Here is a 19,323-nt window from a genome sequence, read left to right as displayed (position 1 = left end):
TGACGGCCTTCACTTAACGACCGAGTGCAGCGGCGTTTGCGAAGAGTTGTCAGTGCTAACAAGACATACAACACTGCGTGAAATAACAACAGAAGTCATTGTGGGACGTACGACGAATGTATCCGTTAGGACAGTGTGGTGAAATTTGGCGTTACTGGTCTATGGCAGCAGACGGCCTTCGCGAGTGCCTTTGCTGATTGCACGACACACAGCGCATCTTCTGGGCTCGTGACCATATCGCTTGGACCACAGATGACTGAGAAACCGCGGTCTGGGCAGATGAGTCCCGATTTCAGTTGGTAAGAGTTGACGGTAGGGTTCGAGTGTGGCAAAGACCCCACGAAGCCATGGACCCAGGTTGTCACTATAAGCATTGTGCAAACTGGTGGTGGTTCCATGATGTTGCGAGCTGTGTTTGCATGTAATTAACTCGGTCCTCTGCTCCAGCTGAATAGGTCGTTAGAATGTGATGTTCAGCTACTTGGAGGCCATTTGCACCCATTCGCGGACTCATGTTCCCAAACAGCTGTGCAATTTTTTATGAAGGACCGTGAACCATGTCGCCAGACCACAACTGTTCGCTATTGGTTTGAAAAACATTCTCGACAACTCATTCGAATGATTTGACCACTTACCGAACATTTATGAGGCATAATCGAGAGGTCAGTTCGTGCACAAAATCCTGAACTGGGAACACTTTCGCCATTGTTGAGTCCTTCTCACATCTAGTTGCTGCACTACGTCGGAGAAAAGGAAGTCCGACACGATATTACGAGATATCCTATGACTTTCGTCACCTCTGTGTAAATACCACAACGTCAAGTATCGCATTTAGAATCAGTAAATAGCCACACATTCATTGCACGAGATCTGAGTATGAAAAAGAAACTCTGGCCTCAATTCTACTCAAATCTTACACAACCATTACAGCACCTCACCCTCCATCCAATCTCAATCGTTGGCATCCAACTAGACCCTTCTCTGTGAATTCAATCGACGAGGGTTTGTTGAAAAATAATGCCTCCGAATTTTTAATGTGAAAGCACTTAAAGCTTTTTAAATGAAACAAAATTGTTAATTTTCTACATGTCTATTCTCCATGTGTACGTATTTGCAGCTCTCTAACACTATAGTTCAATCCTTTTATCTTGGTGGCTCGCGCATGCCTGCCCAGACGCGGGAGATTGCTGCGTTGCCAGTGGCAAACGACGCACGCGCCGAGAGAAGCAGCGCCATAGTATAGTATAGTTCGCAAACTTAGGTTTAGGGGGGAGCGCGCAGTTTATGAAATAAAGCCACCACGGCCGTATTAACCCTTTCGCTGCTACAGAGACGTGCTCCCCGCATTCCGCGATGTGCGCGATTTTGTCATCACTGCACTGCTCGCCTGTGCTGACACATGGTGTTCCGACTGCTTTGACACACTTATCATTCGATTTCACAAAAACTATTTGGGCCAAAAATCTGATTTCTACACATCTTCCTGACTGATACCTTCCCCCCCATAAATGACTTAATTTTGTTTCGATGTTCAACGCAGTTATTGTGCAGCATTAAATGTAGTAAACCATTGCACGAAATTTTGAAGAGTTTGCACAGGTAAAAGGCCATAGCGTATACTTTCCGTATGTTCGATTTTAAATGCCACAATGTTGACAATGAAATGTGGACAAGATACCTCAATTTCATATAAAATTTACTGTATAACAATATATCATTTAATTTTTAACCAGATAGGTGTCGTATGTAATATTGAGAAATATTCCGTCTTTCGCGACTGTAATAAAAGTTTTATTTATACCAGAGTCATTTCGCTTCTTTCTACAAAGTTCTGATCAAAACAAAGTTGGCGAAGTACACAAAACTGAATTGTGGACGTACTAAAACACAGAAACTAAAATATATTGTCAGTGAGGCGGAGTGCGCAAACAATTTGTGTTTGTCACAACGGACAGCAAATACTTGCCAAAACATAGATCAGTTGACGAAAACATTGAATATGATGATGTTGCGAAAGCAGCGAAGCAAAGAATTGCGTCAGACAATCAAGTAGCTCGGCAACATACGAGCCGAAATTCTGCTCTAAATAATACTTTTAATACTGTCGCAAAACAATATATCTCAATATGAATAGTAAAACAGCGACTGTGGAAGAGAAGATATACAAACAAAACAGACAACATAAATATTGTATGTGTGCCTTTTCATTGTTTTTAATTGCTGTGAAAAGAAATATTGGAGGACAAAATTAGAAAAACCGAAAACTTATTATGGTTATAAAGAACAGACAAAGCGCTAGAAATTTCAAAAAATTATATTCAAACGAATAAAAGTCATGAAGTAAGGCACTTCGATATCGTTTTTAAATAAAGAACATTTTAAGCACCGAACAAGGTTTGAACTTAGAACCTTTCGCTTAGCAGCCAAACACCGTAACCACTACGTTAATGCAGATCCCTATTTCGTAGGATTTCTGGAGGACTCTAAAATATCACACAAAATACCGACAGAACCTGTTGGTGTCACTATGAATTACGTTTCGTCGAAGTACAATAGAAAATAAACAATTACTGCTGTTCTTTATTGCGAAAAAGCGGTTCGTGAGAATGATACAAACACCTTTCCTTGCTATCGCCTGAATTAGGAGGCTTATTGCTTGTTTGGTTTAATTAATTAATAGAATATGAAGCAATTGATATAAATAATGCTTTTTTCTAACTTTCTATAAAAGAAAGTCCGCTATCAAGATATTGCTTTTGTTCAACTACTTTATTTATGACTGAACGTTTCTAAAACTGAAAACACTCGTCCGTGCTCTGCACTGCAGTCGAGCTATGGCGACGTCGTTCTCTGTTCATTGGCTGACTGTGTTTTGTGACGTCAGATGCGCAGAACGACCCTAAACTCGGCCGCCATCGTAAATGACGCGCACTATAGAGGACTACGAATTGTTGCTTGCAACATGGCGGTGTGTATTGGTCAGTGCTTGAGAAGCAGCTGCTGTAGTGAGTTTCGAATTCGATGAGTTCGTCCGCACATGGACCACCTCTCCTTCAGCATGGCAGTGCCAGACCATGCACACGAACGCTGCGACATCTACAACAATCCGACGTCTGGGTTTCACTGTCGTGCATCATCCTCCAAACACTCGTAATTTGGCTGCGTCCGATTTTCATCTGTTTCCAAACCTTAGAGAACACCATCGCGGACTTCACTTCGATAGTGATGAAGCAGTGCAAGCAGATGTGAGATTGTGGCTCTGTCAACAAGGTCAAACATTCTGCAGTGATGGTATCAACGAACTCGTATCCCGTTGGGAAATACGTGTTCATCGCGAGGGTGACTGCGTTGGGAAGTAATTATGAAGACGTGAAGAACAAAATGTAGAATGTTTATAATGTTTGCTTCATGTAAAAAGTTTTAAGAGTTTTCACACAAAATTGTTGCAGGGACTACTTTTCATAATGTCCTCGTAAACGTGCCCAGAGAACAATGTGGCGCGTTTACCTCACATTGGTCCCCTATAGCTGCCCCTCCAAAGTGCTTCCTCATGGACTCCTAGTCTCCTACTAAAGAGTTAAAGGCAGACACCCTTACAGAGATGATTGATCCATAAAGAGGATATCTATGTAGATATCTGCAATTTAGAATACACCGAATAAATTCAGTTTTGAAAGTTGTGGTTGAGACAGGCATCTTTCATCATTCTCCTTTTACATTTTAGAGCACTTTTGGAATGTCTTATTCAGGAAGACCAGCACAAGACCTTGATCGTTTAACGTTCTACAAACAAAGATTATTCGACCATGGAATCTGGCTTCAGGTTATTCCAACTTAACCCTCCCAAATCAGGAAATAAAGTAATGGAGCAATATGTCACTGTAAATGGTACAGAGTCGCAGATTTAACAGAAATTAATAATTATTATTATAGCTGGCTAAGATGTTCATGTAACAAATATACGGATTTTTCTGAGAGGCATGCTTAAGAAGCTATTTACATTTTGGCAGTACATTGATAGAAGATGTAATTTCAGGAGGGTGAGCTTTGAACACTTGTGTGGTGGCGTGATGGACTCCTTCCCACAACTTTCTAAGGTTCTCTAATTTGATATAAACATTGGCTTCCGCGGCCATTATCACAGTCAGTAAAAACACCCTGAAGAAGTCACTTGCAACAGTGACCGAGACGTCGGTAGTTTTACGTATTGACAATTCGGTCTCAAACCTAGAAAAATATTATTGACTGTGCTTTATTTCATTTATCTGTCAGATTCTTCGGTACTATGCGAACCAGATCTGCCAATTCATGGATCAAGTCGGTACATAGTTCACACTTTTGATTAGAAAATAGATAAACAAGTATATTAAAAAATTTAAAAAAACATGAAAGTAATTGCGGAGCATAATAAATAACAGATTACAGAGGAAAGTTCTCAACCACTGTTAGGAAGTGCGTAGAATAGGAATATGACCAAGGAAACCTTGGATTTATCACCCCCTTTTATTTCAGTTTTGCTGGAAGCCTACTGAAAATGAAACATGCTGAACAGAGCACACCTTCCTGTATAATGCTTAAGGATGTGTTGTGAAAGTCTATATCGTTTTTCCCATTTAATGTTCACAAATAGATATTGCCATTTCTTCTGAATGAGTCAAACTTGTAAACCACAAACCCCATGACGAAGTATGAATGCACAGCGGTGTAAGATTTAGAATTGAGAGACATCTGAACAATGATTTTTACGATATATTGCCTATATTTTCCTAGCATGACGCGTTTCGGCAGCATGCTGCTATCATCAGAAGCATTTTAGTTACTTTTACATTGTAATTAAGTGAAGTGAGATTAGTTTCCTTTGCTGAGTGTACCAGTGAGCTTATGCGTCGAAAAAGACGCTTGTTCTGGTAGATAAATATTTCGTAGTGTGTACATTACGTGGTAAGTATGATTAGACATTTGGTTAGTGCATTTACTTACGTTTTTGTTGGTAACTTCATTGTCTGGTGCACAGAGCACAGTAACAAGTATAGCACAGCTTAATACTTTCGCAGTCATTTGTTTATATCAATCCAAAGATTCTTAAAAGCTGAGATAAAGTAGTTTCTATTGCTAAAACAATAGTATGCAGTGAAGATGAACATTTATGTCTAGATGTATTTCTTTCATGGCATTTTGTTCTTTACAGCACAACGTTCTGCTAATGGTAACCACATACAACTTGGAATTTGTGTATTTTGTTTTCTATATCGGAATTACCTAAATTAATTTTTGAGTTGACTGGATATTTTCCTCCTGTTGCCGTTTATTACTAAGATCCTTAAGTTGTACACCTTGCTATTCAATTTTTCTGGTCTAGCGATCTTTGGAGGTCATCTTCAGGCCTCTGAATAATGAGAATATCACCTGCAAACAGAAGCACAGTCAGCTATTTCTCATTCACCATAATTCCTTTTATTACTTTACATTTCCATAGAGAAGTATGAAGTCAGTGTAAATATTAAAAATGGCGGTTGATAGTCACCCTTTTGTCTTACACCTTGTTTAACAACTATTTATTGCAGCTGGTATGCACTTGTTTAAGTGTAACAATTAATTTGTATTATGTTACATAATTCCTGGTTATGCTGCCCTATAAAAAGATATTATTACTACAAATTCTATTAATCTATCAGGTCTGCTGTAACGGCTGGAGGCGGGACCCGGATTCGAAGAAGTTACGCTGCATCAAGATCATCAGTAATGACTCTGCACTGGATATTTATACTGACCTGGGCAGTGCTGAAGATTCCAGACCAGTTGGCAGGTTTGAGAATGCATTGAAGAAAGAAGCTGGTGTCCAGAAGAACGTGAGACGCCCTCGTGGATCACCATCCTCGCCTGAGAACACTTCTCCTGTGAGTCCTCTTGTAAATATTGGCCATAGTGAAGCAAATGTACCTTCGAATGGGAGTGTTAAGGTGTCAAGCACAGCTGATGATCACTCTGTACAGGATCGACAACAGGCCTCGCAAAATGCCTCTCCGGACGTGGCAGCCAAAGGAAATGGGAAGACTGGAACTGGGGCACTCAAGAGCAATCCGACCAACTCTCCAGCGATTCCGGCTGTAGCTAGCAGTGGTACCGGCCACACGTTGACAAATGGGAAACAGCCAGTAGAGCCTCCGGGAAGCAGTGCCAATAACACTCAATCCGAGCCAAATGCTGCGAGCAGTGCTCAGCTACCTGTCACTGCCACCAGGGATGCCCCACATTCCAGTACAGAGAAACAATCTCGACCCTCCGAAAGCCATACAGAAGTGACTGGTACTAACCAGGAATCCTCGAAGAATGGGCCAGCGTCTGCACATGAACAGTCGAACACCATTTCTAGCCAGGTTGAAGAGCCACATGGCGTTCAACCAGTGGTTGTTCACGCTGAACCCAAAAACGACGGTAGCAGTCCCAGGTAAGATGAAATGTACTGTACAAACAGTGTATGTTCTTGTACTGTGTGTTTACTGTAAGTTGGCCGATCGGCTCCCGTTAGTCCGATTACTTGATAGTTGCCAGCCGTCACTTGCTGCTACAGTGTTGCCACATCCGTTGCCGGCTATCGCTCTTCTTCTTCTTCTTGCGTTACGGCCTCTGTAGGACCACGGGTAGCCCCTTTCTGGTCTGCATTTTCCTCTTCTTCTCCCAGAACCTCTTCATTCTTTCTCTTCTCCTCTCCCGCTCTTCTTCCGAGATCTCCAGTTTCCGTTTCTCATGGCGGCTCCACTGGTGACATTCTAATCTTTTCCTGTATTCTTCTCTGTCATTGATCTCTGGCATATTTGTCGATGTATATTTGTTCCTCCAGTTTTCCTTTCCTTCAACCTTGATCCCCAATTCCAACCAGTCCTTCCGAAGTTCAACAATCCACTTGGTTCCTGTCTTTCCCCTTGTCCTCCCTGTTGTTTCCCACACTCTCGTCGTCATTCTGTCCATACTCATCCTAACTACATGCCCAGCAAACCTTGCCCTTTTGAGTCTGATTTCCCCGGATATTGTTCTCATGTTCCGGTACAATTCTTCCCTGTGTCTTCGCATCCACCTCTCTCCACCTCTTTTGGGACCTAGTATTTTTCTCAGTATTTTCCTCTCTTCTTTCTGTAGTTTGTCTGCCCCATTTTTTCCCAGTGTCATCGTCTCAGCAGCATGTAATACTGCATTCCTCACTGTTGCCTTGTAGTGGCTTATCTTTGCCTCTGTGGATATATTCTTTTTATTGTATACCTCTCGTCCTACAGAAGGCTGACCTCATCTTCTTTATCCTCTCTGTTATTCCCTCCTTGCTCCTGTTTCTTCCTGTTATAAATTCTCCCAGGTATTTAAATTCGTCCACCATTTGCACAGTGCCTTCCGGTGTTTCCCAGTCTGCAGTGGTGTTTAATGTCTTTGTCTTGTTATAGGTGATCCTCAGTCCCACCTTTCTGGCTACCTTACTTAAGTTGTCGAGTTGTGTCTTTGCGTCTTCTTCCGTCTCACTTACTATTGCTATGTCATCTGCAAAGACTAGGCAGTCCACTTGAGCCCTGTTGTCCTTTTTGTCCCCCACATGGGTCTTTGGTATTCCCGTCCAGTGATCAGGCAGTGGAGAGCAATAAACGAGGAAATGGGAACACCAAAGACCCATGTGGGGGACAAAAAGGACAACAAGGCTCAAGTGGACTGCCTAGCCTTTGCAGATGACATAGCAATAGTAAGTGAGACGGAAGAAGACGCAAAGACACAACTCGACAACTTAAGTAAGGTAGCCAGAAAGGTGGGACTGAGGATCGCCTATAACAAGACAAAGACATTAAACACCACTGCAGACTGGGAAAGACCGGAAGGCACGGCTATCGCATTCAGAAAGTAAGGTAGGTCACTTTATATTTTCGTGAAAAAATATTTATTTATTCATCAATATTCATGTTGTCCCCTTCAAAGTAATCCTCCTCAGATATAATACACTTGTGCCAACGTTTCTTCTAATTTGGAAATCTGTGGTAAGTTCCTATGGGACCAAACTGCTAAGGTCGTCGGTCCCTAGGCTTTCACACTACTTAATATAACTAAAATTAACTTAGGCTGAGGACAACACACACACACCCATGCTTGAGGGAAGATTCGAACCTCCGACAGGGGTAGCCGCGCGTTTCTTCTCATCCTCGAAGCACTTCACATAAGCACTTTTTGGTATTGCCTTGACTACTTCCAGGGATGCAGTTTTTATTTCCTCAATCGCTGAAAATATTCGTCATTTCATAGATCGCTTCAGTTTAGGGAACAGGAAAAAATCGTAGAGGCCCAAATCCGGAGAATATGGTGGCCGAGGCATGATTGTCGTGTTGTTTTTGGCCAAAAAATCTCTCACAAGCAACGATGAACGAGCAGGTCCATTGTCGTGATACAAAAGCCATGAATTGTTTTTCCACAATTCCGGACGATTTTTCCGTATTGCTTCTCGCAAGCGGCTCGTAATGCCAAGGTAATACTCCTTATTGGCCGTACGACCTTGAGGAAAAAAATTTATGATGCACTACGCCTTGGCAATTGGAGGAAAAAAAGAAAAGGCGAACAAAACTTTGACGTTTGATCGAACTTGTCGTGTTTTTTCGGCCTAGGCTCTCCGGGATGCTTCCATTGCGACGACTGGACTTTGGTTTCGACGTCATAACCGGAAACCCATGTTTCGTCACCAGTTATGACCCTTTTGAGCAAATCGTGCTCATCATTGACGTCATTCAAGAGCTCCTGAGCTATGCTCATGCGACGGTTCTTCTGATCAAAACAGACAAGTTTTGGAACAAACTTCGCTGACACAGTCGTCTCACGCCCAAAACACCTGAAAAAAGTTGCATGACACGAACCAATCGGTATGCAGCAACTTGTCTTACGGTAATTCGACGATTTTCCAAAACAATTTTCTTCACAGCTTCGACGTTATCATCTGTTGTTGATGTGGGCGTCCAGAGAATCTTGTCGGCCATCTTGGAAGAGCTTGTACCAAATTATTTGCTCCATTTTTTTTATAATAACGAAAATCGCCGAGCTCACTGAAAGACGTCTAACCCTTCTATCTGTCAAAAACGAAGTATGCTGTGAGCTTGAAACTGTGATCATATGTTCGTGACATGTTACCAATATAACAAAAAAGAAGGTCGATAATCGAATGTACGTTGCCCGCGCAATTTGGAAAGTCACCTTACTTTTTCAACAGCCCTCGTACGTGATACACAAACACTGCCGGTCACGTGATAAATGCCGTTAATGTGTAACGCGGAGCGATGTTGGAATCGGCCACCGCGAGGTATGACGGAAATGGGAGATGCTGTACCGGCAGATGATTTTAAGTGACCAATAGCTGAACTGCAGCAGACGACGCTTTTTGTAGCTCTGAATTTAAACTCGAATCCTAACCTAACCACAACCTCGTGACGTGCAATGTATCCAAGAAAACGGCGACCGACAGTCTCTGACAGAACTACAATCACCATCGTTTCGTTCACAGTTTTAAGGCTAACCCCTGCGAGCAATCGCAAGACAGAACATTTCACAACATGTTTGTTTGCATCTTCCACAGAAAAATTTCAGTTTTTTGCGCTACCCGTGAATAGTAATTTTCGCTGTCATTAGTTACCTGGAATTAGGTTCACACTTGCTACACGGGTTGCCCCGTTACCAACCGATGAGCAGTACTTGTTGGCACTTCCTTGCAGGTTGTAGGCGGCAGAAGCAGATTCCAAACGAAAACAGGATGATAGAAAAAAATAAGAACAATAATCAAAAACGTCAAGAGAGTGTAGAATTTGACGCAGCAAAGAATCAGAAATACTAAAAATGTAGATTTAAATGAATTAATTGAATAAAAATGATAATCGGACGCTTTTGATCAGATTTGGAAAAACAAACAGACGAGATTCGAACTTTCTCCCTTTGCACGTCAGGTTTATAAGCTCCACTGCACCTTTCAGTGTACTCCGAAAGGCCCTCGTGTTTATGACTGGTGTCTTAGAAAAAACTTTGTGTTCTGCCTTACGGCAGGTCTTGTCATGGTGGAAGCCTCCTCAGAGAGGTCCACCGCATGAGCGTCTAGGGAATTGATTCCAGTTGTGGTTTCCCGTTGCCTTCCACTGATGGTTATGAAATGATAATGAGGATAACACACCGCCCAGTCCCTAAACGGAGAAAATCTCTGACCCAGACGGGAATCGAACCCGGGTCCATTGGCGTGACAGTTCGCCGTGCTGACCACTCAGCTATCGGGGCGGACGGTGTCTTAGTCGAGGTGATTAATTGACAGCCTTCAAAAATTCGGCTACACGCAGTGTCGTTCGAAGCTTATCTACTGCATGTCGATCACTCTGATTATACACCGAAGAGCCAAAGAAAGTGGTGCATCTGCCTAATATCGCGTAGGCCCCCGCGAGCACGCGGAAGTGCCACAACACGACGAGGCATGGACTCTACTAATGCCTGAAGTAGTGTTCAAGGGAATTGACACCATGAATCCGCAAGAGGACGAGGAAGTGGATATCTCTTCTGACAGCACGTTGCAAGGCAACCCAGATATGGTCAATAATGTTCATGTCCGGAGAGTTTGGTGGCCAGCGGAAGTGTTTAAACTCAGAAGAATGTTCCTGGAGTCACTCTGTAGCAATTATGGACGTGGGGGGGGGGGGGAGGGGGTGTCACATTGTCATGCTGGAATTGCTCAGGCCCGTTAGAATGCACAAATGACATGAATTGATGCAGGTGTGTCACCTGTCACAGTCGTATCTAGACGTATCAGGAGTCCCATATCACTCCAACTGCACACGCCTACACACCATTACCGAGCCTTCACCAGCTGTGGATTCATGAGGTTGTCTCCACACCAGTACACGTCCTTCCGCTCGATACAGTTTGAAACGAGATTCGTCCAACCAGGCAACACGTTTTCAGTCATCAACAGTCCAATGCCGGTGCCGACGTGCCCAGGTGAGGCGTAAAGCTTTATATCGCGCAGGCATCAAGGGTACACGAGTGGGCATTCGGCTCCAAAATTCCATATCGATGATGTTTCATTGACTGGTTCGCACGCTGACACTTGTTGATGGCGAGCACTGAAATCTGCGGCAACTTGCGGAAGGGCTGCACTTGTGTCACGTTGAAAGATTCTCGTCAGTCGTTATCGGTCCCGTTCTTGCAAGATCTTTTTATGGCCGCAGCAGTGTCGGAGGTTTAATGTTTCACCGGATTCCTGATATTCACGGTACACTCGTGAAGTGGCCGCACGGGAAAGTCCGCACTTCATCGCTACCTCGGAGATGGTGTGTCCCATCGGTCGTGCGCCTGTTAGAAGACCACGTTCAAACTCACTTAAATCTTGATAACATGCCATTGTAACAACTGCGCCAGACACTTGTTGTCTTATATAGACGTTGCCGACCGCAGTGCAATATTCTCCCTGTTTACATACATCTGTATTGGATATACATGTCTGTACCAGTTTCTTTGGCGCTTCGTTGTGTAAGAACTACGTCAACGATGCTGAAGAAAAATCCAGTAGTGTTTGGTTACTGCTCTGCATGAAACGTGTCCATTTCGTTAGCATCGTGTGTGTGTGTGTTTTGTGTGTGGTTATGATAAGTGATGAAATACGAAGCAAAAGGGCCAGACCCAGGAATCGGAATCCAAACACATCAAGAAAAAAGCGTGACTTTGAACTGGAAGTGAACTAATTATTGTGGCAATTTGGCAATGCCGAGCGGTTCAGGCAAGATGTAGAGCACTCTGAATGGAGGACACATGAAGTGCCAACTATCAAGTAATTTTAATCGGGCTATAGATTTGAATAGGCTAAACTCGGAATGCTTCGGTTGGTAGTCATTTTCTTTTAAGATAATGTACCGTGTGAGGTAGCTATTGGGACTGTTTTCTTTCCTTGTACGTAATTGTTGCAGTTTGGATATTTATTAAACATGTCAGTGCATACACTGTGGTGACAAAAGTCATGGGATATCTCCTGATATCATATCGGACCTCGTTTTGCCCGGCATAATGCAGCAACTTTTGAAAACGTTCCGTGAAAACTGTCCTGAGCAGCTAGCTCGGCAGCCCACACGCAACAGAAATATCTTAAGAGCTGCCACGTTATTTTACTCAGGCTCACAACGTGCTGCAACTTGAAGTTACAATTGTTTAGGATTGTTTCAGGAAATCTGCAGAACTGTTGAGGCGTGTGTGTGAAAACTTCAAGGTACTGAGTATGTAAGCCTTCACTTTTTATAATAGTAGGCGAAACATAAACAAAATTGATTTCAGACACAGTTACAGAAAACTAGCTTACCGCCTGCTGCTTCGCTCGCATAGTCTGGTCTCCACGGATTTCGTTTTGTTTTTCTTCAGTCAAATTTGAATGTTGATCATAAGTAAATCTACACATTCTGCAAACAGCATATCTAGTCTACGCAACCTAAGTTGCAGACAAGGTACTAAAATTAAATAAAACAATTCTTCACATAAGATTTGCACAACTTTTAAAAAATTTAATTGAATTTATATTTTCCTACACACATTGGTCATGTTCAAATCGACAATGATCTAAAAACAGTGTACCTGGTCTACACGAGCGAAGCTGCAGGCAGGAAATTGGAATTTATTGAAACGCTTCTTTTTATACATTATAGGTGGCTGCACTGTTCATATTCATCAAATAGTTTTATAAAACTTTTCATCACCTATTTCACCTGTTATGGTTGAATTCCCCGAAGCACTGAAACAAATTTATTTACTTATTTTATTTCTCACCCAGAAGTTAAGTATCACAAACACAGACATTACTTCAAAAATGATTTAGTAGTTCTTTGTAATGATTTAATAAAACAAAAAACAGAAAAAAGCTTTCACCCACTACTTCACCCCCTGACACATCGAATTACGAAGAATTCTGAAACTAGTTTTTATTTCTGACCAAGAGACCAGATACCAATTTTCGTAGTTCTAGTTTCAAAACTGCCTTTATAGCGACATTTTAAAAAAAACCTTTCCTCTGTTTCACCCTCCTTGTGGTGGAATTTCGAAAATTGCCTTCTTAAACGATGCCTACCGTGTAAGACCTGTCCCCACTCCAAATTTCAAGTTTCTATCCTTAGTGGTTTGGACTGGGCAAAGATGAGTCAGTAAATCAATCTGGCCCTATTCCACCCCATTAGGGGTTGAATTTCCGAAAACAGGTATATACGTATTTGTTAATTTCTAACTGAGAAGCCTAATCCAAGTATCCAAAACCGGTAAAATGTGTATTTTTTAATTTCTACAAACATATTTTCATAGATTTATCTTCAAAAATGATTGCATCATGAAATATTAACATAAAAATTTTCAGCCCCAATTTCACCCGCATAGTCGTTTAATTTCCAAACATTAAAATAAGTATTTTTTTATTTCAAACCAAGAAGACAAATTCAGATTTTCGTAAATTTAGCTTTTAAAATGAAATATTTCATAAAAGATCCCCAAAAGGGATGTTTTACAAAAGAAATGAGACCCCTTTTTTTTATTTCTAAGCCAAATACCAATTTTCATAGACTACCTTAAAAATACTTTTAGTAGTTCTTTAATAATGATTTATTTTCAAATAAAACTTTCACCCGCATTTCACCTCCATATGGGTTAAATTCCCCATAATGCCGAAACATGCATGCCTTTATTTTTTTACTGAGAAGCAAATACTAATTTTGTAGTTCTAGTTTCCAAAATTGCCTTTATAGCATCATTTGTGAAAAAAAAAGTTCCATCATCTACCTCATCCTTTTAGGTGTGGAATTTCGAAAGTCCCTTCATAAACGATGCCTACAGTATAAGACTAACATCTCCAAATCTCGAGTTTCTATCCTTAACAGTTTGGGCTGGGCATTGATGAGTCAGTGAATCGCTCAGGACTTTTGTATATAGACTAGTGAGTGACTTGTAAAACGCAATACAGAGTTGTATTTACAGGAATATACTTTTATACCATGTTTCACTATCCACAGCAAAATCGGCCACTCTGAGGTGGACTCACAGACACCTGCCATGAAGGAACACAGTGACCAGCATGGGGACACCACCCAAACGAGAGGCCCAGCAGGACCAGTGAGAAGTTCTGTCGCCACAGCGTCCACTGCTGCCAGCGGCGCGACCACCAGCATGACTTCACAGCCACCAGTTCCCATCACAGACCTGACAGTGGCCACCAGTACCTCCAGAGTACAGCCCCAGGGGGGGCAGACTGTCACCAGTCTGAGTCCATCGATCAGCCACAGTGTTGACCCAGTAACGACTGTCTCATCAGTGTCCACTACCCCCAGCGAAGGCAGAGGGTCTGCAAGCCCATCGGGGCAAAGCAATAACCATCCAACTGCCAGTGGTTCTGTAGTCCATGTACCTATGCATTCTGATCAAGACATCAGTTCCACGAACCAAAGTGCGCAAGATACAGGAGGACCCCTGACACTCACAAGCGAAGATCTGGCCCATGGACGTCATGAGGACACCATACCATCGCCAGGCACCTTTCAGTCCACCTCTGCACCACCCACTCCCGTCACCACCATGCATTACAGTGCATCCACCACCACCGCAACCAGCACTAATGTATCAGCATCTGCAGCAGTCAGCACCAACACAACTGGTGCTGCTGCATCACAGCCACAAGGCTCCAATGGCACACACGTAATAGAAAAGGGAACACTTGACAACACCGTCCATGGGGGACCTTCAGCTCCACTTGAAATCGCTACAACTGCATCGAATCAGACCATCACCCATGCAGGCACCACTCCTGCAAGTGCTGGCATCAGAGCCAGTGTTCCAGTTTTACAGCATCCAAACGTGCATACAGGTGAGTATTCCAATTTGTCCATTTCTACCATGATTAAGCTTCTGTTTTTTCCATAGTTTTAATTGCAGAAGTATTCCATTATAGTCTTGTGCCATGTTGGGATGAAGTCTTACAATCTGTGGGTTACGATGTATAGTCTGCCCAATGCTGCCTTGGTCATCGAGTGGGACATGTGAAGCCTCTATTTACAATTGTATCATGTTCTGCCCAGAAAACAATGGAAAGAGTCCTGTTGGGCATTATTTGAAGGGATAGAAAAACAAACAAAAGTGTTGGAGAAGAGACAGTACTTCATGATGCGCTAGTGACTTTGCAAAATTGAAACACTTCGATCGGGCGAACCGAAATAATCGGAGATGGGCAAAGAGGATTGTGCGTTTGATTCCTCATGATAATAAAAGCCCTATATGACGACCTAACGGAAGATGGATTGAAGCCATAAAGACAGAGAGGAACAAGCAGGACCTCCATGTCGCTGACGATCGTTATGTGTGGATAAATTTGAAAGAGGCGTGTATCCAATAGTGAACGATGAATGGCTGATAATGACGATGATCAAGACCATCTTCTGTGTACAGCATAAGTCCAAATTGGTCATTCTCTCTCTCTCTCTCTCTCTCTCTCTCTCTCTCTCTCTCTCTCTCAGCATTTCCTAGAGTCATTATTTAAGGTGGGATCATGTCTAGCGACAGCATTCAAATGGTTTAAAGCACTATGGGACTTAACATCTGAGGTCATCAGTCCCTTAGAACTACTTCAACCTAACTAACCTAAGAGCATCACACATATCCATGCCCGAGGGAGGATTCGAACCTGCGACCGGCAGCAGCGCGGTCCCGGACCGAAGCGCCTAGAACCGCTGGGCCACAACGGTCGGCGATAGCATTCCTCCAGCTAAATATCTCTGATTAGTCAATCAGACGGTAGGGTGCGATTATGGGAATACTGTTGGATCAATTCAGATAGTGATTTTAAGTTCTTTGCACTGGGTTCCATCTCTGAATTCTCACGGTTTACAGGGTGTTTGAAAAAATAGTTTTACAAACTTCGGGGATAGGTTCTTTATACCTAAATAAGAAAAAAACCTCTTTAGAGCTCTAAAATGCATACTTAAGAGCTATGCGCGCTTGTTCATTTTCAATACTGTGAAACACATGTCTTCTACTGCAAGCTCATTGATTTCCATATTTTGGGAGAAGATAATGTAGCACACAACAAGAAAAAAGTATGTAACTGCTTTGCTGCATATCCCCGTTCGATAGGACTCGTCACCCTTCACGGTGTTTTTCAAAGTATCGAAGGCTTGATAATCACGTGGCGAGTGACCAGGACTACAGGGCGGTGCTCGAATTTCTCCCACTTGTCTGTAGTGGATCGACCGGCGTTTTGTGTCGAACTCGATCAACACGGAACTAATCGCTCAATTCCACAACGGTGCTTTTTACAGATATGCAGCCCTACACACATTGTTCCTTCTCCGATGTGGATGTCCCACAATTGTTTGTTCTTCGGCAGCCAACCAAGTGGAACGTAATACGCAACGCAGGTTGCACAGTAACAGATTCAGTCCTTGCAGATTGTAAAACACAAAAAGCATTCTGTTTACTAGACGCATCTTTGCTACTAGCGCGTTTTACAGGACGAAAAAGGAATCAGTGAATACACATTTCCGCAGGTATCAGGATTGCCACAAGTTCCGGAAATCAGAGAATATCAGGGAATTTCAAATATATCAGGGAAATTCGAAAAAAAAAAACGCTGGAAAAATCTCGTTTTCGTCTCGTTGTGGTTGTTGTTGTGGTCTTAAGGCCTGAGACAGGTTTGATCCAGCTCTCCATGCTACTGTATCCTGTGCAAGCTTCTTCATCTCCCACTACCTATTGCAACCTACATCCTTCTGAATCTGCTTAGTGTATTCATCTCTTGGTCTCCCTCTACGATTTTTACCCTCCACGCTGCCCTCCCAATACTAAATTGGTGATTCCTGGATGCCTCAGAACACGTCCTACCAACCGATCCCTTCTTCTAGTCAAGTTGTGCCACGAATTCCTCCTCAGTTCTATTCAATACCCCCTCATTAGTTATGTGATCTACCCATCTAATCTTCAGCATTCTTCTGTAGTACCATATTTCGAAAACTTCTCTTGTTGTCCAAACTATTTATCGTCCATGTTTCGCTTCCATACATTGCTACACTCCATATAAATACTTTCAGAAATAACCTCCTGAAATTTAAATCTATACTCGATGTTAACAAATTTCTGTTCTTCAGAAACGCTTTCCTTGCCATTGCCAGTCTACATTTTATATCCTCTCTACTTCGACCATCAACTGTTTGTTATTTTGCTCCCCAAATAGCAAAACTCCTTTGCTACTTTAAGCGCCTCATTTTCTAATCTAATTCTCTCTGCATCATCCGACTTAATTTGACTACATTCCATTATCCTCGGTTTGCTTTTGTTGATGTTCATCTTATTTCCTCCTTTCAATACACTGTCCATTCCGTTCAGCTGCTCTTCCAAGTCCTTTGCTGTCTCTGACAGAATTACAATGTCATCGGCAAACCTCAAAGTTTTTATTTCTTCTCCATGGATTTTAATACCTACTCCGAATTTTCCTTTTGTTTCCATTACTGCTTGAATAACATCGGCCCACATCTCGTGGTCGTGCGGTAGGGTTCTCGCTTCCCACGCCCGGGTTCCCGGGTTCGATTCCCGGCGGGGTCAGGGATTTTCTCTGCCTCGTGATGGCTGGGTGTTGTGTGATGTCCTTAGGCTAGTTAGGTTTAAGTAGTTCTAAGTTCTAGGGGACTGATGACCATAGCTGTTAAGTCCCATAGTGCTCAGAGCCATTTGAACCATTTCATTGAATAACATCGGGGATAGGCTACAACCCAGTCTCACTCCCTTCCCAACCACTGCTTCCCTTTCATGTCCCTCAACTCTTATAACTGCCATCTGGTTTCTGTACAAATTGTAAATAGCCTTTCGCTCCCTGTATTTTACCCCTGCCACCTTCAGAATTTGAAAGAGAGTATTCCAGTCAATATTGTCAAAAGCTTTCTCTAAGTCTACAAATGCTAGAAAGGTAGGTTTGCCTTTCCCTAATCTAGCTTCTAAGATAAGTCGTAGGGTCAGTATTGCCTCACGTGTTCCAATATTTCTGCGAAATCCAAACTGATCTTCCCCGAGGTCGGCTTCTACTAGTTTTTCCATTCGTCTGTAAAGAATTCGCGTTAGTATTTTGCAGCCGTGACTTATTAAACTGATAGTTCGGTAATTTTCACATCTGTCAACACCTGCTTTCTTTGGGATTGTAATTATTATATTCTTCTCGAAGTCTGAGGGTATTTCGCCTCGCCGTTGGAACACGTGAGGCAATACTGACCTTACGACTTATCTTAGAAGAAAGATTAAGGAAAGGCAAACCTACGTTTCTAGCATTTGTAGACTTAGAGATAGCTTTTGACAATGTTGACTGGAATACTCTCTTTCAAAGGTGGCAGGGGTAAAATACAGGGAGCGAAAGGCTATTTACAATTTGTACAGAAACCAGATGACAGTTATAAGAGTCGAGGGGTATGAAAGGGAAGCAGTGGTTGGGAAGGGAGTAAGACAGGGTTGTAGCCTCTCCCCGATGTTGTTCAATCTGTATATTGAGGAAGCAGTAAAGGAAACAAAAGAAAAATTCGGAGTAGGTATTAAAATCCATGTAGAAGAAATAAAAACTTTGAGCTTCGCCGATGACATTGTAATTCTGTCAGAGACAGCAAAGGACTTGGAAGAGCAGCTGAACGGAATGGACAGTGTCTTGAAAGGAGGGTATAAGATAAAAATCAACAAAAGCAAAACGAGGATAATGGAATGTAGTCGAATTAAGTCGGGTGATGCTGAGGGAATTAGATTAGGAAATGAGACGCTTAAAGTGGTAAAGGAGATTTGCTATTTTGGGAGCAAAATAACTGACGATGGTCGAAGTAGAGAGGATCTAAAATGTAGACTGGCAATGGCAAGGAAAGCGTTTCTGAAGAAGAAAAATTTGTTAACATCGAATATAGATTTAAATGTCAGGAAGTCGTTTCTGAAAGTATTTGTATGGAGTGTAGCCATGTATGGAAGTGAAACGTGGACGATAAATAGTTTGGACAAGAAGAGAATAGAAGCTTTCGAAATGTGGTGCTACAGAAGAATGCTGAAGATTAGATGGGTAGATCACATAACTAATGAGGAGGTGTTGAATAGAATTGGGGAGAAGAGGAGCTTGTGGCACAACTTGACTAGATGAAGGGATCGGTTGGTAGGACATGTTCTGAGACATCGAGGGATCACCAATTTACTATTGGAGGGCAGCGTGGAGGGTAAAAATCGTAGAGGGAGACCAAGAGCTGAATAAACTTTGCAGATTCAGAAGGATGTAGTTTGCAGTAGGTATTGGGAGATGAAGAAGCTTGC

General features: G+C 42.4%; 1 protein-coding gene across 3 annotated transcripts in view; it reads left to right on the top strand.

Annotated features, from left to right (window-relative positions):
• LOC126215047 (mucin-5AC-like) overlaps nt 1–19,323 on the top strand; it is a 270,054-nt gene that overhangs the window by 211,846 nt on the left and 38,885 nt on the right. For 2 of the 3 annotated variants that reach the window (XM_049941689.1, XM_049941687.1), the window contains exons 4-5: nt 5,676–6,448; nt 14,025–14,872. In XM_049941689.1, coding sequence (XP_049797646.1) covers nt 5,676–6,448; nt 14,025–14,872 — 1,621 coding nt within the window. The remainder of the gene's footprint in view (nt 1–5,675; nt 6,449–14,024; nt 14,873–19,323) is intronic. The other variant, XM_049941688.1, reaches the window with a different exon arrangement.

Source organism: Schistocerca nitens, chromosome 12, assembly GCF_023898315.1.
Source record: "Schistocerca nitens isolate TAMUIC-IGC-003100 chromosome 12, iqSchNite1.1, whole genome shotgun sequence".
Classification (NCBI taxonomy): Eukaryota; Metazoa; Arthropoda; class Insecta; order Orthoptera; family Acrididae; genus Schistocerca; species Schistocerca nitens.
This window is presented reverse-complemented; position numbering and strand designations above follow the sequence as displayed.